Source organism: Gopherus flavomarginatus, chromosome 1 (assembly GCF_025201925.1).
Source record: "Gopherus flavomarginatus isolate rGopFla2 chromosome 1, rGopFla2.mat.asm, whole genome shotgun sequence".
NCBI lineage: Eukaryota > Metazoa > Chordata > Testudines > Testudinidae > Gopherus > Gopherus flavomarginatus.
In genome coordinates this window covers 312,561,974-312,587,123 of record NC_066617.1, presented here as the reverse complement: position 1 = coordinate 312,587,123, position 25,150 = coordinate 312,561,974, and the positions used below count along the sequence as shown (strand labels likewise).

Sequence of the window (25,150 nt, the reverse complement as noted above, 5' to 3'; positions counted from 1 at the left end):
AAAAAAAAAAAAAAGGGCACTTTGCTTCTTTTACTTGCTTCTGATTTCCTCCAGCAACTATAGATTTATTGTACAAATTCTCAGTCGCGGGATAGTAAATGAATACAAATAAAATGATTTAATTGCAGCTACAGTAAAGTTTGCACTATATACACAATGTTCATTGTTTATGATATTGTCAGGAGGCCATGCATTTTTTATTGCACATATAAAGTGTACAAAGATTCATGAAATTCTCTTTTTAGCCATACAGGTTAAGACTGCATAAAAAAAGCCGTATTACAAAATATTTAAGCGCTATTTACAGCCAACTTTAAGCAAATACTGAAAGTCACTACTAGGAGAAAACCAAATTTTAATGATGGAAAAAAAAACAGGATTTGTCAAAATAATAATTACAAAGCTTCATGTTGCCATATATACATTGTAAAAAAAAAATACTCAGGAACCTGCATTTTACCCCTCGATGCAGCAATCATTTATATAGTCAATTTTTGAATGCTTTTAAAGTTTGATATACTCTGAGTTGAAAACCTATTTTCTTTACATTGTTCATGCTATTTGACAAAACAGGTATTTGTGCAGCTCTGTAAAATATTAAAATACATTTTAATTTAGTGTTAAAGTGCACAATACATTTTATAGGAAATCATATGCTAGCTGCCAGTCAAAATTGCAATGTAAGTCAATGTTCCCTCTATAGAACAAAAGCTTTTGCTTTGGCTGGAATAACTGAATAGTCCATGCATACTGTATGTGTCATTATATTGTCCTTGAGTTCACATTCCCCCCCTCAACAGATTGTTGTCGATGTCTACCATAATCTGTGATGTCAAAAATAAAAGGTCTGCATTCAAACACCGTATATATTCAGGATTAAAAATATAATTCATTGGAATACTGGTGGTTTTTTAAATGCAGTGTCTTTCTGTGTCCACATTCTTTCAAACAGATTATTTCTCTCTCCATAGCCTCTTTCTCTATTTAATTTGCTCTCTATCTACATTGTCTCACTTTTGCTGTAATGCATTTCAAACTCTCCTTCCTTAAATGTAACATGGACCCCTAACAGCCATCCTTTTTACCACATGCAACTTCCCTGTCTTGTTTGCCTAAATTACTTACATCACTAGATTTCCATACCAAAAAAATGGATGTTTAAAAGGTTGTGAAAATCACTGTGCTAGAACTTCTCTACCTAAAATACTTGTCTGACAAGGACTGAACAATAACTTCAGCTTTAAAACATCCTTTTGAAATGAAAAGTAACAAAAAAACCCCTATTTCCTACTGCTGAATTGGGACGAGAGGGGTCTGATCCTGCAAACACTCGCTACAGGGCAGTGTGTGTAGTAAGATGAGAAATCCCACGGAAGTACATTAGCTACAATGAGACCACTCACAGTAGTAAGCCCTGCAATCTGCAGTCCATATTTGAAGGATCAGGCCTTTACAACTGCCTAAAACAACTGTAATGAAATTATATTTTCTCTTTTTAAAAAATACCAAACATATATTTGACACTAGAAAACTTTCTATTTTCACATTTCTTGTGCTATTTTTTATTTGTTCCATAGTGCTGTATCCTTTTAAGATTACCCGAGTACAGTGCAAAATTATATTTCAAGACACGTGATGCTAATGCACATCAGTTATTTTGTTGTAATAAAAGTTTAATGTCTTGTGCATAGTAAAATAAGTATCAATCAAAAATATTTGTTCACATTTATGTTTTCAAGTTTAATCTTTCCTTTTTTTTTTTTTAATAACAGCTATATACAAATAAAAAGGTGTGCTTCTCTTTAGTTCAACCAATTTCATCTAATGGCGGGTGAGGGGAAGTGCTGCTGGAATGTTGGAAACTAACTGGAATGCAGAGAAACTATACTAATCTTCCACAAACCCCAACCCATAGAATGCCATCCCAGCTAACAGTTCTTTTCATTAAAGCACCTAGTTTTGCTTCCTGTTTATCATACATATTAGAAAGTACGATTATGGAGATCTAGAATTACTGCACACCAAGTAGAATAAAAAATAACTAAAATTTTATATTAAAATAAAGTGTTTAACCACAAAAAAGCAGTAATAAAATACAGTTTCCTACTTTATATTTTGCATCCAAAGGATGAATAACAACTCACTAATAAATAATATTTATATAAATATTTTATGCCTGAATATTCTTAAAAGGCAATGGCCTGAAGCAACTGCAGAAAAACAAAACATGTTAAAATTCGAATTAAAAAAAAATGAAGATGCTCTTGCTTTAATAAGATGAACATTTTGCGGCAAGGCAGCTGTACTCCACACTTATGTAAGTGGCAGAGAGGTGGCTGTTTTAATGGGTGGTGTACAAACTGAGCTATAAAAGCAGTGAAATGCCAGTTTGTTTTATAAAATGATTATTAGTTTGCAGTTCAATATATTCAGATAGTCTGAAAGATGATTTTAGTTCAGAAATGTAGGAATACTCTTTTGGAGCAGAAGGATATTTTTCAATGCACTTTGAAAAGATGAGCAGTGTTTTGATACTTGTATGGCACATTGGAGCTGATTACAGCAGAAATAGTAGTTTCATGTGAATAAAGCTTGCTTCATTGTGGTTACATCGAGTAATGCTTGAACTGTTATGCTCACTTTTACCAAGCCCTTTTCTTCTAGGATGTGATGTGGTAGGCAGAGCTTCTCCTACAAGGAAAAGCAAAAGCGTAAAGATTAGACCACCAAGCTCTTATTGCAAAATCTTGCTTTATGCAAATACAGCTAGAATGCAGTTATCACAACAATCAGGAATCATTTAAATAAAAAATTTTCTATGCCTCTTACAGAAATAATTCTCTTGTTTTGCTGATGGCACACTTGGCCAAGTTTGAGATTTTTAAGTGTTCTGGGTGACTCTAGGGCCAACAGGAAACCATCTTATTCTTACATTTAAAAAACCCCAAAACATTTTAACACTATTAAGATTCACAGTTAGTTTTCAGCAGTCAGTGTGATGGTACATTCATTTAGCATGTAATCACTGTAAAAACATCAACATTACAGGCAATAGTGAGATACTGTGACATGTACCCATTACTTTTTAAAAAAATTCGTGGGGTGAGATCCCAACCCTACTGAAATCAAAGGAAGTTTTGCCACTGAATTCAATAGTGTCAGGTTTTCATCCTGGAATATAAACTGCGAACAGCAGTGATTACAATCAACAGATTGAAACATGAACAACATTTTACATTTAATGGAATGATTTTCCAAATGATTCCAAAATTCTTTACAAATTTACGTTGATGTACAAAGGGATCACTTCGTCCAACAATGGAACGGAGCAGCCGCTGTCAGAGGTGAAACCTACCAGCGCTACATCAGAACAAACAAACTGCTAGGTTATTATTTTGACTCTAATGGTAGATAATACCAGATCTTTCAGAAGGAGGTGCAAGAAACCCCAGATTGAACCATTATGGAATAGTCTGCCAAAGGGGAAGTTTATTCGTAATCCCCATCTCTTAGTGGCTGGTTTATGAGTTCTATAGGTTAATTATACAAAAAACAATTTCCTTTTATTAGCTCTAAATGTGCAGTTTTTTTGAATGTCCTCTTTCTTTTAGAATGTGAGATAAGGTAAAAAGGAGCATCTGATTTATCTTCTCTATACCATGCATTATTGTGCCTGCCTCTGCCGTCTCTCACCATATTCATCACCTCTTAAATTTAAACAGTCGTAATCTTTTGAATCTCTCTTCTTATGGTAGTCTTTCTCCTTCTCTAATCCTTAATAGAATATGGCATACCTTATACAATAATGATGATGTAATATTTTCTATCCCACTACTTATGCATTCTAAATTTTGTTTCCTTTAATTTTTTTTCCCCCAGTGATAACTGGATTTTTTCCCAAGTCATAGTTCAGTTAGAACCCAATAATTTGTCTAAGTGGTAGAAAATATTTCTTCTAATGCACATGGCCCTGACCATGTTAACCATGAGAACTTCGTCTGCCATTGTGCTTTACCTAGCTTGGATAGGTCCCTCTAAAGTTCCTCATGGTTATCTCTACCCTTGACTAATTAATTCTGTTTCATCTGCAAATTTTGCCACCTCACTGTTTATTCTCAGATATCTGATAAATATATTAAACCACACAGGTCTTAGTATGGGTCTGTGTGACACCCCACTGTTAACTTCTGGACACGATGAACACTGACCATTTATTCCTACCCTTCCTTTTCTGTCATAGCCTGCTTCCAATCCATGACAGTACACTCTCTCACTCTAAGACCACTTACTTTCCTTAATATGCTCATGTGTGGAATTTGGCCTAAACTCTTACAGAAAATGCCACCAGATTGTCAATGAACACAAGAGGTCAGGACCTCAATTATATAATCAAAATGGCATCTCCAAAAGTAATAAGATACTCTAGGCCTTGGTTCTACACTGTTTCAGAGGTAAATGTCCCACAATACAACTTCATGTAACACAGAGGTTTTTCCTTAAAGGCCTTCTGTCCAAGCTGTGTCTCAGCCAGACTTGGCTTAGCTTGAGATTGATTTATCATGGCATAAGGCTGTGCATCTACAGGCCATAAATACCCCAATATAAATATATTTAATAGTCTAGTTTAAAACAAGATAAAAATCAAACTCTGCATTCTACGTGTTAAATATTGGACAAAAAGGGAGATACAGAATCTGTTCAAAATTATTACATCTGCCACTGGCACTACAACTTATCTTTAAATATAGAAGTGCAAGTATTTTTTACTTGTAACTTCTATCTTACTTGTGGCATGTGGTTATACTTCCATATCTATGAGCATACCATATTTTGGTTTCTCTTATCAAATTCACTTGAAATTATTTGAGAAATGTAGGCTTCAAGATTGTGAGGTTGAGTGTGTCTGTGGTACAGATATACCCCATGTCCTACAGCAAAGGTGCTGCAAGGTTCTGGCAGTCTGCTCAAGCTGGTTTATATTACATAGGGAGTTTGTGGCTTTCCACCACTTTGGCTATCGTCTTCTCTTCAATGTGTTAGCTTTTGACACTATAATTCATCACTGAATTCACTGCTGTAATGAAGCACAGTATATCTAATCAAGAGTCCTGGCGCATATTAATGTTATGAATACACCTCTACCCGATATAACGCGACCCGATATAACACGAATTTGGATATAACGCGATAAAGCAGGGCTCTGGGGGCGTGGGGCTACGCACTCCAGAGGATCAAAGCAAGTTCAATATAATGCAGTTTCACCTATAACGCAGTAAGATTTTTTGGCTCCCGAGGACAGTGTTATATTGGGGCGGAGGTGTATCTTTGACGAGAGTGAAAGAGACTTAACTGAAATCATACAAACAATCTCAGTGGGGCCAATCCTGTGTGACTATGAGGTACTGCAAACTCACAAAGGGTCAGGCAAGACTGTCATTAACTTCTGCTTCCTCATTAAGGGACATTTCTTTCTGGAGAGATGTACAGAGACCTTGTAAGGCTTAAAGTTCTTCCTTTAGATGCAAACTGTCATGTAACTTGAAGTATGATTGGTAGTGGACTAACTAAACAATAAAAATGTTTTCAGTTTCAAACATAAGACAAAAATAAAGGTTTTCTTCACTTCTGGTAATATAAGGTTTATTCAAATATGTCTAATAGTTAAGGAACTGTGGTCAATTTAATGTCTCAAGACACACCTGCTCATAATGTCCTCAGTTTTAGACTCTCTGGGAATAAAATATTCTGATCTGTTATTTTCAGATAAAGAAGTCTTTACATTCTATACTGAATATGTTTTAAAGTCAGATGGAATTTTTTTTTCAAGTTTTTTCTACTCCCGCTGGATATGGCCCTCCCCTCACCAGATAGGGATTAGGCTAAGAAAACCCAACGAAAAGGTGGTATGTATGAGTTTCCTGTCTGAATATTGATCATTTCATTATCCTTACATTTTCAGATATGAAATTACTGTATATTAAATTATTGGACACTGAAGTGAATATTCGAAAACCAAAGGAAAACAGTTACAAGCCTTTGATAAGAGACTAAGGGACATCACTAAAAAAAATCACTGCTGGTATTTGTAAGTTTGAATGCATTAATAAACTATGTTTGTCCCAAATCACTTCTATTGAAGCCAAATCTGTATCAAACACAGTTCAGTTTAAAGAGATTTACACCTCACACTTAAAAGATTTTTATTGCAAAACTTACTCACTGTTCATCTAGCCACCTATATCAGTCAGAGCTTTTGTTTTACTTATTGGTTTTTCATGGCTACAGTGTTGATTGTCTTACAATTAATCACAAAGAGTAATTACAATGAGTAAATGAGTTCAGTCATCCATTTTAAACCACAAAAACCTCCCCAATATCACTTTGCTTTCTCTTTAAAGAAAATGAATTACCCAGTCCAAAATCTAATATAATCTTCTAGTCGAGTATAAAACCAGTACCTACAAGCTCTATTCTCAAATAAAGGAAGTTTTTTAAGAACCCATAAAAGAGCAGACTTTAGGTTTAATTTCTAGTTTTTAAAGCATAAACAGGTCATATAAAGGAAGACAGTACTTTGTAATCAGCATGTTCACTTTTCCCATAATACGTCTCCCTGTCCCTAAGCTCTTGCTTAGTTCCCTTATCTCTTTCACATGTTTGAAGGTTTCTACATTACCAACAAGAAAACAATGGACAATGCAAAGTTATAAAGAACAAACCAATGAACACACACAAGGGTTATGTGTTTTGATGAATATCCCAGAACAGTTATTGGATCCTGTAGCATCCTATACAAAGAACACACTCCTTTCACCTCATCGTTTTCACAGTTAACTCAATTCTCTTGTTCACCTCAAAAAAGAGTTTTCGTGCTGAGCTCTACATGCCAGGTTTTTACATTTCTCCCACTATCTAGCACAACCTTCCTACCCAAATCCTTTTCTGAATCCGTTTTTTTCAAATCACAGCCCAACAACATTCTATAACTTTTTTTTAAAGAGATGACTCAAATCTTACTAAGAGCATTATCCAAACTCCAAGGACGTCAGTGGGAGCCTTTCCAAAGACTTCAATGGGCTTTAGATCAGATTCCAACGCTCCCACTTACCCACATTCAATCATTCTCCCTGAAACTTGGACACTTCCTCTTCTCCTCTGTCCCACCACGCCTACAAGTGCTACCTCTAAGACACAAGGAATGCACTTATCTTACAGATGTCAAACAATCAGATGAGAGAAACTCACTATATTATATAACAATATTGCAAAACTTTTATAGAATTCAGCATTTCTAGGCACTAGACCTCAGCTATGGAGGAACTCGCCCATCACTACAGTAAGACTTTAGGCAACTGACACATTCTTCAAACATCTTTCCCACTTTTGGAAGTGAGTTCTCTCCATCTTAAACTGGCATCATAACACCAGGGTAACTCCACTAACTTCAACACAGGGTATGATTCATCTCTCAGTAGGATCTTCTTTGAAGTCAATGAAGTTATGCCAATGCAAAAACAGTGAGAGAGAGATGGAGTTGGGCACTACATTTCCAACACCAGGTGACAGTCTCTGCAGAATCTGTCAGTCAATACAGAGGAAGGACCGATTTCTGCTTTGGTCATGGATGGGTCTTCCTACAACACCACACATGTCCTGATGAATTACCCAGGATCTAAGGTCTGCTTCTGCTTCTAATAAACTCCATGGAATGAGTGAGACACCTAATCATTGCAAACAGGCTAACCACATTCTAAATTTAAATTAATTTAAAAAGACAGATATAATTTTGACTGTTATTTTCAAATTTATGTCAAAGGAAGGAAATAAAAAATGAGGCAAAATGTAACAGTATAGAGAGAAGAGAGTCTGAGTCAGTAGGCTGCACCACACAGCTACCAGCAGTGAAGTAAGACAAGAAGACAAATTGTAGGTATAGCCACAAATGCAAACGCTATCCTCAGAGTAATCTTCTAGCCATGGAACAAGATGAGTGATTTAGTCGGGGTGAAGGAAAAACAGGAAAATGACAGGAAGCAACAATAGGAGGATTCAGTATGAACTTGGCACTTAAACATATCTCTATTTTCTTTGACAGTTGCCTTAAAGTCAAGGCTATTGTGGGAACTGGAGTAATCCAGGCTAATCGACAACTTCAAGGCAATTAAAATACAAGTGTCTGTTACTAAGTGAGTGACTGTGGCCACTGAATCAGGTAGGCACATCATCAAAGTGATTTGATTTGATTTGCAGATGTTAACCTTCAGGACCCAGCTATATTTGCCAGCAAAAAATGAAGAGTGAATGAAATTTTGCAAGTGCTATTCTCTGCTCCTTTTGTTTCTTCCCCACATTTGTAGACATAGGATTTCAGAAAAACTGAAATATTCTGAAAATGTTGCAAGGTGTAGCTTCTTAGAGACTCCAAATAAGAAAATTAATCTCATGTTTTCCACGTAAATAATTGAAGTCAAGTATTTTCAAATGTAAATCATCATTACAACAAAGAGGACTAAAAGAGTTTAAAACAAAAACCTTTCAAATACTTTTTACAGTTTTATATACTATAGATCAGTGGTTCTCAACCAGGGGTCCGAGGCCCCTTGGGGGGGGCCGTAAGCAGGTTTCAGGGGGGCCACCAAGCAGGGCCAGCATTAGACTCACTAGGGCCCAGAGCAGAAAGCTGAAGCTCTGTCACATGGGGTTGAAGCCTTGGGCCTGAGCCCTGCCAGCCGAGGCTGAAGCCAAAGCTGAAGCCTGAGCAATTTAGCTTTGTGGGGGCTCCTGTGGCACGGGCCCCTGCAGGCAAGTGCCCTGCTTGCTGCCACCCTAATGCCAGCCCTGGATTTTATATGCAGAAAACCCGTTGTTGTGACACAAGTGGGCTTTGAAGTGTTTATAGGATTCATAGATTCTAGGACTGGAAGGGACCTTGAGGGATCATCGATGTTGGGGGGGCTCAGAAAGGAAAAGGCTGAGAACTCCTGCTCTAGATATTACTTTTCACGTTTATACCTTTCCTTGTTCATATCTCAGCATCACTGACAATATCTGTACAGCTCTGGGAACACTGTTTGTGTTGCAACAGATGGAGCACAGGAACTAAAATCATTGGTTTGGTGTGTGTGTAGAAGTGGCTTTTAAAAACGTCACAGTGACAGATTAGTGTCCTTTCACATACATAGGGCCTGATTTAAAGAAGCAGATTTCACACATGCATGTGCAATATTACATTCATTATTAACAGCATTTGCAGTTGCTTTCAATAAGTAACCTCAATGTTACGAACTGCACCTGTAATTAATTGTAGGCACAAATATTTTCAGAAACAAAATTTTACATCTCCAACTCAGAAGGCAGGCAGGGACCTTTTACAAATCGGGATCTTCAAATTCCAGAGACATTCCTTTCCATATTATTTTAAAATAGATCAAATATTTTGCCTAAGTACTTGACAATTTCACTTTAATATTCTAAGAACACAACAGCCTTAAGTTAAAAGGTGAGTTAATTCCAAAACCCTAATAATGATAGATAAGTATATTAAACAGCAAAAGAAATTCAAATACACCAGAATCTCACATGTCAGCATTCAGATTTGTGAGATGAGAGCTAGTGAACAAGAATTGCATTTTTTATTGTACATAAAGTGGAATGGATTAAAAAATCCCTATTGTGCAACTCTCTTCTTTCTTCCTAACACTCAGATCATGTATTAAAATCTAAGGGAATGAAGTAATTGCTAAGAGTCTACTAAAAAATTACGCTTGACTCCTGCGATCTTAATTTCTATACATGGAAGTGGTGCTAGTTTTTAATGAGTAAAATGCCAAGGACATTTCCTTTTCAGGCAATATTGCAGAGATAGGCAGTGATGTCATTATAGCTTTTGGAACAGAAAAATAGGATTTCACTTTTATTCGCTAAGGGCCTGATCCAGCTGCCATTAAATCAATGGCAATCTTACCAATGACCTCAACAGGAGCTGGATCATGTCCAAAAGCATCTCCAACTAGTAAAGCTTTGAGAATACCTCTATGAAGTGAACATGCAGCTGAGAGGGTATTACACTGCATGCTACCCGAACAGATGCCTTTTAAGTACTTTCAGTGCTAGGACAATGCCACATATTCTATCTACATACTTTCGGCTTGTCAGAAAAAAAACAAAATATTTATGAACTGGATTGTAACTGTATGTTAAATTAAGCAATCGCTATTATTTGTATGGAGGTACAGACCAGATGACCTAATATATACTAAATCTGAGTAGCTGCAACTTTCGAACAGATTACAAAGAGTTTTGAAATTTCCTGATGAACATCCTGTCATTGCAATGGGAAAACCCCTGGTATCAACGGGGAGAACATATAGAAGGAGCAGATATAAAATCACAATCTGTAAATGGGATATGTGGGCATATCACAGCACACACTACTTTTAACATACGGGACAGATATTCAGCACCTAAAAAGCAGAGTGCACCAAGTCAATGTAGATGAATTCCCATTATGGAGAATAGCCCTAAGGTGGGGAAACAAAAAAATTTCCAACGTGTGGTGTGGTGGATATCCTGAGTACAATACTATTAGGAATAGCATAGGGACAGACTTCTGAAGCACTCTGAAGATATTGTATCTTTAAGTCACTTTCACCCTTTATTCCTCAATTCAGGTGGGGATACTTGACTTGTACGAGAAGGGCAGGCAGTTCTGTTTCACTTTTGCATTATGCTGAGATTTATAATCTACAGAAACATTACGGTCTTTATTATGTGGAAGTTGAAGGTATACTTTACCCAGCCCTGAGGTATAGTGATCAAATGTCTATAACAATGTTATATATTATCATCATTAACAACTGTGGAAAGAGGAGTCTGGTACTGTAGGTGTAACAAATGAATGTCTGGAGAATAACAATGTAGGCTTTGTCTTCACTAGAAATGCTACAGCTGCATTGCTGTAATACCTCAGTGTAGATACTCACTACAGTGATGGGAGGGGTTCTTCTGTGACTGCAGTTAATCCACTTCTTAAGAGGCAACAGCTAAGTCAAGGGAAGAATCCTTCTGTCAACATAGTCTACACCAGGGTTTAGGGCTTAGCTATGTCGCTCAGGAGTGTGGATTTTTCATACCCCTGAGCAACGTTTCTGGGTTGACCTACCTCTCTAGTGCAGAGCTGGCCTTAGTTACAGTTACAAAGCCTAAGAGGAATTCCTAAATGAGTATATTTATGTATTCAGGGGATTGGTATTCTTAGGTTAGCCACACTGATATTTTAGTGACATAATTTATGTTTACATTTCATAATATGAAATAATTAGCATATATATAAAGCTTTTCACCTGTAGATCTCAAAGTGAAGGGAAAACAACTAAATAAACATCTCTACACATTGTTAAAGAAGTCTTCTCAGATGTGTTACAAAATATTATCATCCCTGTTTTTATAAATGAGGAAACAGACAAGAATATTATGTAACTTGCCCAATGTCACAGAAAGAATCAGTGGCAGAGACAGTGACAATACCTAGGTCTGCCAGTACCCACTCTCTGCACCATGTTGTCTCCATTACCTTCATCCTGAAAGACCTTAAGTTCCCTTACAAATTCTGAGTTCTTTGTAATTTGGCATGGAACGTGGCATGTATTTAAAAACGGACAGCAACACTACACAGTTTGACAGGGAAAGAGAAGATTACTGTTTCCAAAAGAAACTGGAGAAAAAAATTTAGGGCGGGGGGGGGGGAGGCAAGAGAATTGTAATGACCACAAACTGGACTTTGACCAAAACATCAGAGTAAACACTCACTCTTACAACAAGTGCTAAGGACCATGGTTTCTATTCTTCATTTGGAAGATGGCACCTCTAACAAACATAACACATACTCAAAGAGAATACTGCCATCTTCTGAAATGCCAGTATCACTTCCTTCAGCAGCTAGGTGTTCCTTGGCTTCTCACCTCCAAACACTGACCAAGCTCAATGCTGCTTAGTTTGTAAGATCTGATGAGACCACAGCCCAAAATGGTATAGATGCAGTTTACTGCATCTCCACAATCTGTGAGCAACCCAGGCAGTGTGGAAGGAAACAAGCTGCAAAATCAAGATACATGTATGCATTTAAGCTAGGGTTGGGGACGTGAGGGGCGGATTTCCCTCTACAATCAATTCAAGCTTCTGCTACCTCTAGTCAAGAGATTAATAGAGAGGTTACAGGGGGTGAAAGTTTGTGAGACAAAGGAAGGAAATTAAAGTACCTGTAATGTGTCAGAGATAAAGCAGAAAGTTTGTATGCACATGCAAACAGGTTATGCTGTTAGCGCATTCCAGTGATAAGTTATGTACATCAAGACTATAAAAAGTATGTGGAAAAGACAAAAGCCTATTAGATCCCAGGAGCGAAAGGTAGAAGTTGATTGTGGGGTTTTCTCCCCGAGGGCCAGCAGAGTGTCAACAGTCTTTCGAATGTGACGAATATCCGACTGCAGGATGTCATACGGAGAGCAGAGGTCAGCCTATCCCGAAGGGCAGCCATTAGAACAGAAAAAAACAGTGCATAAAATTAAAAATACAAAAAGATAGAGTTTGATAAAGTATTACAGTATTCTATTACGAGTACAAATATGTAGGAATATATTGTTTTTTTCAATTATTCCCTTAATTTACTACATGCACCATCTTACTTTTGTTTCCTCTAAATAATTAAGCTATCAAACAATATCGAAACACTAGCACAAATATACGGTGCAAGCTAAGAGCTCAATCCTGCAAACCTTTATAGATGTAATCCCATTCAATCACTTAATCACTTAAACGGGACTAATTGCATGATTAAGATTTTGCAAGAACAGGCTCCTATAAAAGCAAGGAAGTTCTCTTAGCAGTTGAGACAACCCATGATACTGAAATCTCAGGAAAACACACTAAAAAAATAAATTGTTATGAATATACATACAATTGTTCACCTAACATCACATGCAGCTTAAAATCTGTTGATTAAATTGTTTACTTTGGCTGGTACTCTGGGATGAAAATTGAAAGAAACAGAAATGATACTGATTAGTTTAAGACAATTTCCAAACTGAGGAGTTTACGGCTCCTTATTTAAAATTTTAAAATTAAAAACATGTGAACCTAGGCTATTCAGACATTTTTGGAAGATATAAATGCCCATATGTAGCTATTTAAATTGGAATACAAACATCCAAACAACTTGTTGAATTAAGAAAATTGTACTGAGCAATGATCAGAGGGGTAGCCGTGTTAGTCTGGATCTGTAAAAGCAGCAAAGAATCCTGTGGCACCTTATAGACTAGCAGACGTTTTGGAGCATGAGCTTTCGTGGGTGAATACCCACTTCCTCAGATGCATGTCATGCTCCAAAACGTCTGTTAGTCTATAAGGTGCCACAGGATTCTTTGCTGCTTGTACTGAGCAATGATATTCATGATAAGCAGGCATGATATTTGGTTATCATTACACAAAATAAAACCCAAAGTGCACACTGATCATTTTAAAATTTGCAAGATGAAAACAATATGATGTGTATTTTTACTCCAATCTCCTTTACACACAAACTCACTATCAATACTCAACTCAATGTATACATGTAAGTAAGAGTATCGTTAAAAAAAATTAAGTTGTGTAAGATGTAGGAAAGACAGCACCCCATTTCAGAAGTTGGGCCAACTATACTCAGTTATTAAAGGAAAAGAATTCCTACTATATAATAATAAAACATGAAAAATCTGCAGGCTTAGCGGTCTAAAATACTTTAATGCTATCAAGCTTCACAATGTAGACTTAATTAATTATTAAATGTTCAAAAGCATTGAAGAGCTCTTCTACTCTGAGAAATGACTGCAGAATTTCTGTAGGGAAACTTGTCTACAGAACTTGCCCCACAGAATCCATGGTTATTGCGTATCAAAAGTTTCTAGAGCAAATTTGCTAGTAGATAGTTGGTTTTTTTCCTAATCTTCAGGCTTGCACTTTCAACCTGGGATCATAAAGTCAATCTGGGATCTTTCCTCTGTGCAAATCATCATCAGTAATAAAGGTCTTGCTCAGGCCTTCAGTTACACCTATGACATCTCAGTAAATATCAGTAGGTTTACACTGATGTGACTGATTGAAACTTAGGTCATGTCTGCACTACGGGGACAATACTGGCATAGCTTTGGTGCCGTAGGCTTATGCCTAAGCTCATAGTGTAGATGCAGCCTACGTTGATGGAAAGACAGAGCAGAAACACTATCTCGCTGAGCAATGGTAGTTAGGTCGACAGAAGCATTCTTCTGTTGACCTTGCTGCATCTACACTGAGGGTTAGGTACACAAAGCTAAATCGCTCAGGGGTGTGGATTTTTCACACCCCCTGAGAGATGTAGCTATGTCAACCTAAATTTTATGTGCAAACCAGGCCTCAGTAAGCAACTGTGGTGATGAGATATAAGAAGGAAGAGAATTCACTTCATTCTCTCTTACCATTGTTGGCTCTAACTTTCACAGGAGTAGAAAGCTGTAAAAACTTAATTTTGTTACTCAAGTGATCAATGCAACACTGAATATACACAAAGAAAAGATCTGATTAGTGATGGTGGAGCCATTTTTACACAGTCACTTTTCATAATAGAAGCATGCTTCTAACTCCAGATTCAAATGTCATATAAATCTCAAAGGAACAGCACTTGAATTTAGAAAAAAAGAGGGACACACAGAGAGTTTAAAAACAATACTAAGTTTCATTTGTAAACCTGAATTAAAATATAAGATTTAAAGAAATATAAAATCCACAGACTTGTGAACTTGAAATGCTCATTTTTGAGCACAGAACCTGTTAAAACCAAAATCTCACTAACGTAGATATGAAATATATGTCTTACCGAAGACACTAATAAAACTAATAAACATTGTATTAGCTTTCTAATAGAGTATAACAGACTAATTTCATACTTGTCAAAAACACACTCAATTAAAAAAAACTACGAAATATTTTGAAGCTAAATTAATGTAATTTCATATAATTTTAAACAAGGATGTTGCTTTTTTTTTTTTTTTTAAATGGCAATAGACACCTTTGGAGCAGACTGGAGAGAAGTAATTTCAGAGTTACTGAAGAATGAAAGCAGCTGGTAATAGGTCTAATTTTTACAGACAGTGAGGAATGTGCTGACCAGAGACTTGCCAATGGAAGAGTATTCAAGAAAAGAAATCATGCAGAAGTTGCCAAAGCATGCAAAGGGAATTTCCTACAAGAACTGCTGTTTAGTGTTTAAACTGGTGAAATCAGACCAAGCCTGAGAAGAGCCTGACTATTCTGCAAATTTATTTGCTCTATAAGTGTTTGAATATGCAAAGTAAATACTTCTCAAATTAGTAAATATTTCAAGCAGGATAGACCATTTTCCCCTGCTGGTACTAGGTAGAATCTTTCTTATTATAGATGCCATCTAGTGCTTCTGAACAGGAGCTCAGGATACAATATTCTCTTTCTTTTCAATAACTAAATATAGTATTTCCACCTAAGTGATCACAATTTTAGTGACTCTGATGTGAATTTGATGTGAAACTAAAATACTAAAACAAAACAATCATATAGCTAAAGGGTACAAAATTAAGCTTGGATAATCAACAATTTCAAACATTCTGCTCTCCTCATTAAAAGCACAATTAGTAGTAGTAACAACTAAAAATCTAAGCACAGGTATTGTCCCAGCTACTAGTGATTTTTTAAACATATGTGCAGCTGCATGCCTAAATGGATCATGCAGTTTCCAGATAGATATGGAAGCTTAATCACATAACTGGATGTTTGCATGCACAAGCTCCTCTGATTATTCATGCAACTGCAGCAAATTGCGCAAACAAATCAGGTGCACAGTTTTGAAAACCAAGCCCACAATATTTTAATTCCTAAAAATAAAATCTCAATGGTACGTACTCAGAATTGCACGAAAGAACATATACCTATGTGTATGTACTATATGATAAATACCTACCTAGGAAACTCAGAGTTAAGATTTTAACAACATACTATACCACTTGCAACCATACTGTAGTCCAAATAGCATATATTGCCTAGCACAGTGGGAAAAATCCATACCTGATATAATTGCATTGCAACTCCATGAAAGTCTCTGGAACAAACTGGTGAGGCAACTGGTCAGAATACGAGTGTGAGTGGAAAACTGGGGGGTGCAAATATAGCTGTAGCAGTGAAAACAACTAACAGATTGGTTATAAGATCAAGCTTTAACAGCAACTAACTGCTGCGTGACACCTGTTCCATTATCTACATCCATCGGTGATGGCAAAGTACAATTGCTTGATTCTGCTAAAATGATCAGCTGTGAAATGGTAAACAATTTGCCTTCATTAGGTATCAGAGTTAACATCCCATTGAGACTAATTGGGACAGTTTATACTTGTCTCAAAGCTACTGTTTCAAACTGTCTGAAGACTGACAGCCACTACTGCATTGGTTAACATTCACTTCATATTTTGAAGATTATTTTGCAGTCGTAAAGACACTAGATAGGCTTAATGTTGTTTTGTTTGTATTAAAGACATCTTACATTCTGGGGCATATTTATGCAACCAATTCCAAAAGAACATCCAAAACTGAATAACAGAACCATAGAAATGTAAGACTGAACGGGACCTAGACAGATCATCTAGTTCAGTTACCACCTGACAGGTGTTTGTCTTTTTCTTAAAAACCACCAATGATGGAGATTCTACAACCTCCCTAGGTAATCTGTTCCAGGGCTTTAATACCCTTACAGTTAAGAAGGTTTTCCTAATGTCTAACTTAAATCTCCCTCACTGGAATTTAAACCCAACATTTCGTGTCCTGCCCTCAGTACTTAAGGAGAACAATTTATCACCCTTCTCTTTATAACAACCTTTTACATATTTGAAGACTTATGTTCCCCCTCAGTCTTCTCTTTTCCAGACTAAACAAACCTAATTTTTTCAATTTTTCCCTCGTATATCATGTTTTCTAAACCTTTTCACCATTTTGGTTGCTCTCCTTTGGACTTTCTTCACGTTGTCCACATCTTTCCCAAAATGTGGTGCTCGGGCCTTGTCAGTGCAGAGTAAAGTGGAAGAATTATTTCTTGTGTCTTGCTGACAACACATCCCAGAATGATGTTCACTTTTTTTGCAACAGTATTACTCTGTAAACTCATACTTAGTTTGCGATGCAGTAGAACTCCCAGATGCTTTTCTGTAGTACTTCTCCTCAGGCAGTCATCTCTCATTTTGTATGTGTGCAAATGATTGTTCCTTCCTATGTGTAGTACTTTGCACATGTCCTTATTGAATTTCATCCTATTTATTTCAGATCATTTTTATAGTTTCTCAAGATCATTTTGAATTCTAATAGTGTCCTCCAAAGTTCTTGCAACCCCTCCCAGTTTGGCATCTTCCACAAACCTTATAAGCATACCATCTATGCCATTATCCAAATAATTTATGAAGATATAGAATAGAACTGGACTCAGGACAGATCCCTGCAGGATCCAACTCAATATGCCTTTCAAGATTGACTGTGAACCATTGATAGGAGTCTGGTATTTTGTGTACTTTTACCTTTTACTATAGGTAGGGCGCTACCAAATTCATGGTCCATTTTGGTCAATTTCACAGTCATAGAATTTTAAAAATCATAAATTTCATGATTTCAGCTATTTAAAGCTGAAATTTCCATGGTGTTGTAAGTGTAAGGATCCTGTCCCAAAAAGGAGAGAGAGGGGTGGGTGTGTGTGTGTGTGTGTGTGTGTGTGTATGGGGCGGGGGTTGCAAGGTTATTGTAGGGGAGGTTGCAGTATTGCTACCCTTATTTCTGTGCTACTGCTGCTGCTGACGGCGCTGCCTTCAGAGCTGGGCAGCCAGAGAGCAGCATCTGCTGGCTGGGTGCCCATCTCTGAAGGCAGTGCCGAATTAATGATACCAATACTAGGACCCCCCTACAATAGGCCTGCAATCCCCTTTTGCTAAAGTTTGCCTTCTTGAAATCCATTGTCTTTATTCTACTGTTTTCCCTCCTACCATTCCTTAGAATTATGAAATCTCCCATTTCATGTTCACTTTCACACAAGCTACCTTTCACCTTCAAATCTCAATCAGTTCCTCCCTATTTGTCAGAATCAAATCTAGAATAGGTTCTCCCCTACTTGCTTTCTCCACATCTCCTGCCATAAAAAGTTGTCTTCTATGCACTCCATGAATTTGTTGTATAATCTGTGCCCTGCTCTGTTATTTTCCAAACAGATGTCTTGATAGTTGAAGTCGCCTATCGCTACCCAGTCCTGTCCTTTGGATGAGTTTGTTAGTTGTTCCAAAAAGCCTCATACATCTCTTCTTCATGATTAGGTGGTCTGTAGGAGACCCCTACCATGGCATCACCCTAGTTTTTTTATCCTTACCCAGAGACTTTCAAAAGGTCTGCCTCCAACTTCTATCTCAATCGCAGTGCAAGCACATACATCTTTGATATAAATGGCTACACCACCTTCCTTTTTTCTCAGCCTGTCCTTCCTGAATAAGCTCTACCCTTCTATACTGATATTCCAGTCATATGAATTATCTCACCAAGTCTCTGCGATGCCAGTTATGTCATAATTGTGATTATTCACTAATAGTTCTAATTCTTCCTGTATGTTCCCCATATTTCCTGCATCAGTATACACACACATCTAAGATATTCATTACATTTCCCATCTGCATTTCCTCTTGTATTCCCTCTGTATCTCTCTTTTGTCCCTGATATGATTATACTATCATCACATTATACATCGAATCCTGGACATATTTTACTTTGTGTCAAGACAAAACTTCCAAATTCATTGACCTGTAAGTGTCCTTATAACACTGAGCACTCCTGACAGGCAAAATGCTGTGGGCAGATGACTGAGTACCTCAACAGTATGTTTGTACATATATTAATATTAAAGGTGAATTTCAAAGCAAAAAAGTGTGCTTTTACATACAAAGATGGACTCTGTTTTTTCCCCTGCCTGTTTATTCATTTAAAACAGTGGTTCTCAAGAAGGGGTACATGTACCCCTGTGGGTGCACAGAGGTCTTCCAGAGGGTACATCAACTCGTCTAGCTATTTGCCTAGTTTTACAACAGGCTACATAAAATGCACTAGCAAAGTCCGTACAAACTAAATTTTTATACAGACAATGACTTGGTTATACTGCTCCATATACTACTATACACTGAAATGTGAGTACAATATTTATATTACAAGTGATTTAATTTTATAAATTATATGGTAAAAATGAGAAAATCAGCAATTTTTCTGTAACAGTGTGTTGTGACACTTGCATTTTTATGTCTGATTTTGTAAGCAAGTAGTTTTTAAGTGAGGTGAAAGTTGAGGGTACGCAAGACAAATCAGACTCGTTCAAGCACTAAAATAGTCTGGAAAGGTTGAGAGCCACTGATTTAAAATACTGTATATTCTGAATTCCTTTGTTTTGCTCAAGGACCTTGGCAAGATCTTTGGAGAATCCTTTTGTGGCACTCAACAATCTCTAACCATCAACTGGAGGCTGAAAAAGCTGAAACCCAGGACTCATTCTCCTGTAAAATTATCATCCTCCAAATCACATTGCATGTTTGCACCTTCATGCTACACTTGTCTCAAGGTCAGTCATGAAGCTCAGTGAGCATATGGTTCTGGGGTTCCCTTCAGCACTACCACTAAACAGCACGCCGCCTTAGTCCACTGAAAGCCCCCTTCTGTTTAAACATATGTAAAATCTTCCATTTTGATCACCCTCTTGTACTGAAACAGCATTCAGCCCATCCCAGATCATCCATTTTTCCTCCAGAGACTTCGCATAATGTGATTGGAATAACATGAGAAATGCTACTCTGTGGTGTGGATTAGTAGACATAGGTGCTGCCAAGAAAGGGCTGGAGCTTAACGGTAATCTGTTCAGAAAAGAAAACAATTCACTGCAAATGTTGTACTCCTATTGCTGGATTCTCCTGAGACTGTTAGGCTATATAGGAACAATCAACATACATGCAAATGTTAGAAAGTGAAGAATGTCTTTCTCGGCACTTTTTCAGCATATTGTTCCTAGATAGATTCTTGATCTATCTGGGCTTTGGCGTCCTGCTAGCTACTCACACAATCATATCTACCTACCACTGATCTCACTAACACACTCACTAACTCACTCACTAACACACAGCAAACTCCAAACACTTTCACTTATCTAAGTTCTGAAACACAATGCATTTTCCACAAAGTATAGCAGTAAATTTGTCAATTGCCATCCATGCTTAGTAAGCCTGAATTCTCTTACAGAATTCCACAAGATCTCTTATAAATTAAATCCTCAAACAAATGTACTTGATATTTAAGTTAATTATATTTTATATGGGTAGGAACTAATGTTTGTTTATTTAGATTTATGAGATCTAACCCTTTGTTTAACCCTCTATGAAAACATGCAGTATACAAACAGTCAAATGGCGCCAAAAATCTATAACAAGTCTGCAATATTAGCAGAGGAAATTTATATTTCATTGAAAGCTGCAAAGACAAAAACAAATGTAAACCCTTACTCACAGAGGTGATGCTTGGGGGGTGGGGACGGGTGGGGTCATGTGCCTCCCATCCCCTAGATTTCTCCCAGGGTTTATATGCCTTGCCATGAACCCCACTGCATACCACCAGAACCTTTAAATTGTGCCCCAACACGATCAACAGTTACGTGTTGTCTCTGCTTACTCACTAACATTAAAACAACAATAATTGTTGTTACCGAGTAAACTGATTTACTGCAATTTAACAAGGAAATTCAGATTTAAGATTATTGCCTCATCTGAGCTTGTCACACTGTGCAGTGGCATTCAAGGGATCTCATGTTAATATACCTCTCCTTGGATATTTTTATGGCAACTGATTTTCTTTTTTTAAAAGACCCAATTAAAACCAGCCACCTTCCTCCTCTCCTTTCCCCCAAAAGGCCACTTCCTGGCAACACTTGATTATGAGGGCATCAAAGGTGGCTCACATCTCACTAAAAATTCTACACACAGACTGCATACATTTTGACACAATATTCTCATGACAGGGAGATATGCCATCTGATTTCTGAAACTAATCTTTTAGCCCACAATATGCAGCCATTCTAATATTATCATGAATATTTTACATTACATAACTTTATGAAAGAAGTTACTGTGCATTAAACAACTCTAACAGCTGGTCAATATAATCATTTTTAAAACAGAGACCTAGTTCATAACACTACAGATTACAAAATTTAATATTAACAGAAATTCATTGTAGTTATAAGAACAATCCTCCCTTCCAGTCCCTCTTCAAATTGCAGAACGGGAAAAAACACTTTGTTTTCCTGTCCTTCAAATAGAGGTCAGACTATTCTGAAAAAGAAATCCTTTCATAATTTAAGAACTTTGTATTCAAGTCTCATCCCAAAGTAAAAACAAAACTAAACATGTTTTTAGACTCCTGAAAGTAAACCTTAAAATAAAAGTGCTCTCTGAGCCTTAATTATACTGTTGGCAAAAATACAATGACAACATTAAGTAATGTACAGATTTATGTTCGTAGTTTTATATTTTCCTGCATTCAAAATTAGTTTGTACACAAATTAATTCCTCATACTGAAGGCCAATTGCTTGAAACGAAATTGTCTTTAATTATATCAGACATATTTTTAGATATTGGAACAGATTCTGATCTAAACTGCATCAGTGTAAATCCAGAGTAACTAAATTGTATCAGAATGAGTTACTCCAGTGTAATTTTTATCAGAATATGTACTGCCAGCATTCTCTACAGAAACCTGAAAATGTAAAATCTTAAACTTTCTTGAGTTTACTCTATTTTGTCATTTCTACAATGATATTTTAACGTCACAGTAGAACCCCATTCATTTGCATTTTGCTAATCTGCACATTCCTCTCCTTACATCTCAGCAAAATGTAACAGTGCTGAGATCTTATATTACCAATTTCTTTGACAAAATGTACTACAAAATATGCAATAATATAGTATAAAGTATAAATACTTAAAACTAAACTAAGCTTGTAAAATAAAAGCACCAAGTAAAACACAGTTATCATTCTTTAAAAACTTGCTATTTTTTCCTTATATAATACTAATATCTACTTGATGTATTTACTAGTTATTTTCTATAGGAAATATAAGGAGGCATTGAGATAACTGAAAATACTCTTATCTACCTATCTATGGCAAAACAGACGTTTTAAAAAATGACTATTATACATTATACTAGTTTTATTGCTGAGTTTTCTAACTCACAAAATTCAGTCATTTCTTAGTCATGAGGGGAATTAGACCCCAATCCAGCAATGCCTTTAATCACAATAGTCTCACTAAAGATGGTAGGACTATAAACTCGTGAATATCTCACACGAATATCTTAATAGGACAATTCATGTGCTTAAAGCTAAGAGTATACATAAGTGCATTGTTGAATGAGGGTGTAAATGTTCTATTGTAATATTTCATAAAATAAGACATGAATAATTTTAGCAATATATAAAATAAAGAGCCTTCAACTGTAAAATAACACACAATTTATGCTTTTTGGTTTGTTTTAGGTCACATGATATTGATGGACATAATTAAAAATTACCTCTGGTATACCCAGTTTCCTACATGCATCCAGAAAGTTTTCCACATTTCTCCTGCATTTGGCCATGCTAAGTTTAGGCTGCAAGAACAAGAGACCATAGATTAATGTGACAGAAGCTAATAATGTACAGTAGTCATCACAAAATTCTGTCTATTAAATAACGTTTCTAGTGCTGATGCAATATTTAGGTGAGGCTGTTCCTGAAAAAATAAGTTAGGAAATGGTAAGCAGCAGATTGATCAACATCTAGTAACTGACATACTGAACCGCCAACATACTAGTCTCTTAGTGCCACGATGTCTCCCTGTCACCACCCATCCACTATGGCAGTGACCGCTATGGCACTGGCAAGGGCACAACAAAAGTGGAGGAGGCCAGTGCACTCTATAAGCCTCCAAGCGTATGACTACACTGCAATTAAACATCCACAGCTAGCCTGTGTCAACTAAATCAGTCTCATACGGCTCCGGCTACGGGACTGTAAAACTGCAGTCTAGATGCTTGGGCTGGACCCTGAGCTCTGGGACCCCACAAAGGGGGAGGGTCTCAAAGCCTGAGTTCCGGCCCGAGCATCGGCACTACAATTTTACAGTCCCGCTACCCAAGTCAGCTAACATGAGCCAGCCAAAGCTATTTAATTGCAGTATAGATATACGCCAACTCATGCTGCGACCTATCTCAGCAGCCAGTCAGAGGACACTCTCAGATGGTCTATAAACCTCCAGAAAGATGCTAAGAAATAAGAGCGTGGAAACCTTTCCTTTCCCATTGTATTTTTGTAGTTGAGGGGTTTTTTCTGCTTTTTAAAATTCATAAAATTGTCCTGGTTTTCATTCATTTTTATTTCTCCGTGTTTTGCAATTCTGTTGTTAATGCAGTTCTTTGAGTTGGGTATATGTTCTCCTTACTAATGCACGATATTAGTAGTAGGAATTTTTAGTAATGATGTTCACATTGCATTACAGACTCTGAAGTGGAATTTGCTTCCATGTTCTTCTGAAATGTGCTACATACCATAAAATTTCCCTTCTATGCTCTCTTTTCTTCCTCTCAGTATCAGCCTGTCTCTCTCTGTGTCACTCTCATCCGGTTCAGCTGCACTGAGAATCTCCCATGTCAATCACTATTTCTTAACTTCCACTGGATGACCATGTAGTGACTGGCCCACTGAGCTGATACACACTCAGATCAGGCCTCATTTATGCAAGGACATTCAGGAAAGTGAAAATGAATTAATTAAAGTGATGAAGATAATATGCATAAATAAAAACATATTAAACCCTCATGTGGATGCTCTCATTCGGAATTAAGGTGGCCTTAGTTTGCTGCTGCTTAATTTTTCAAGAGGCTACTTTATAAACGTGCAGCTTTTGGGTGCACTTGCTTTTGTGCATATCCAGTCTCTAGTTCTGAAATCGGGAGTGCATCCAACTCACTACCGGGCTCAGTTTGTGCACATGAAAGTCTGACTTGCAAAATTCTGAAAATCTATCCCCTCTAATAATCATGTGCAGTAGAAGACTGGTTTACCCGGAAGAAGTGGTAATACTTCTCAAATGGGAATTTTACAACTCAAACATCGCAGGCTGTTTTAGGATGTGTATAAAGGGAATCATAGTTCTTTCACACTTAATTTTTGGATATTATGAGAACTTGATATATGATTTCAACATACATTAAGAGTTGTACAAACTCTATAATGTTGTTTCTATATTTTTTACATTGGTTCTTTTATCATATCAATTTTTAATTAAAAACCTTCCAATTCATTTTTACAATTACTTCCTTAGTATTTTAGAATTTCAAAGATTCCTATAACATGATGCGTTCTTTGTCTTATTTATCTGACTCAAGACTATCAAATCTCTTACAGTGGCATTCTATGTCACCAAAGCCAATCCATTATTTCCCTACTTTAACAGAAAGAAGTGATAATGATATTCCTGACCTTTAAACTGAAAATTTATCAGCACCAAAAGAGACATTAGCTGCCTAGCATTCTCCAGAACATTTCTTCTCAAGGTTAACTATGTGTCAGCAAAGCCTGAAAGTGTTTTGTAAAACACTAAGAACAACCTTTAGCCTTGGAAATTCAAGTCTTGTCTACTCTGCGAGTCTCTGCAATGAAATGTGACATGACAAGAATCAAGTGGTTTCAAACCAACAACTGAAAATATAAAATGATGGGCTCACAATTAGCTGTTACCACACAAGAATGAAGTCATTGTGGATAGTTCTCTGAAAACATCCATTCAATGTGCAGTGGCAGTCAAAAAAGCTAACAGAATGTTAGGAATCATTAGGCAAGGGATCTATAATAAGACAGAAAATAGCATACTGTCTCTATATAAAATATCATATTGCCCACATCTTAAATACTGAATGCAGTTCTGGTCACCCCATCTCAAAAAAGATATAGTGGAATTGGAAAAGGTACAGCAAAGGGCAACAAAAATGACTAGGGGTATGGAACAGCATCCATATGAGGAG

At 36.8% G+C, this 25,150-nt stretch overlaps 1 protein-coding gene across 2 annotated transcripts in view; it reads right to left on the bottom strand.

Moving 5' to 3' along the window:
* The window catches only part of LRCH1 (leucine rich repeats and calponin homology domain containing 1), a 251,108-nt gene continuing 225,958 nt past the window's right edge, over window positions 1-25,150 (bottom strand). The window contains exons 20-22 of one of the 2 annotated variants that reach the window (XR_007773673.1): window positions 22,661-22,738; window positions 12,258-12,515; window positions 2,595-2,691 (exon numbers count right to left, since the gene is read on the bottom strand). Coding sequence is in view for 1 of the 2 variants with exons in the window: in XM_050948349.1 (XP_050804306.1) it covers window positions 2,578-2,691; window positions 22,661-22,738 (192 nt within the window). In the remaining variant the exon portion in view is untranslated. Of the gene's footprint in view, window positions 2,692-12,257; window positions 12,516-22,660; window positions 22,739-25,150 lie in introns of both variants that reach the window. The other variant, XM_050948349.1, reaches the window with a different exon arrangement.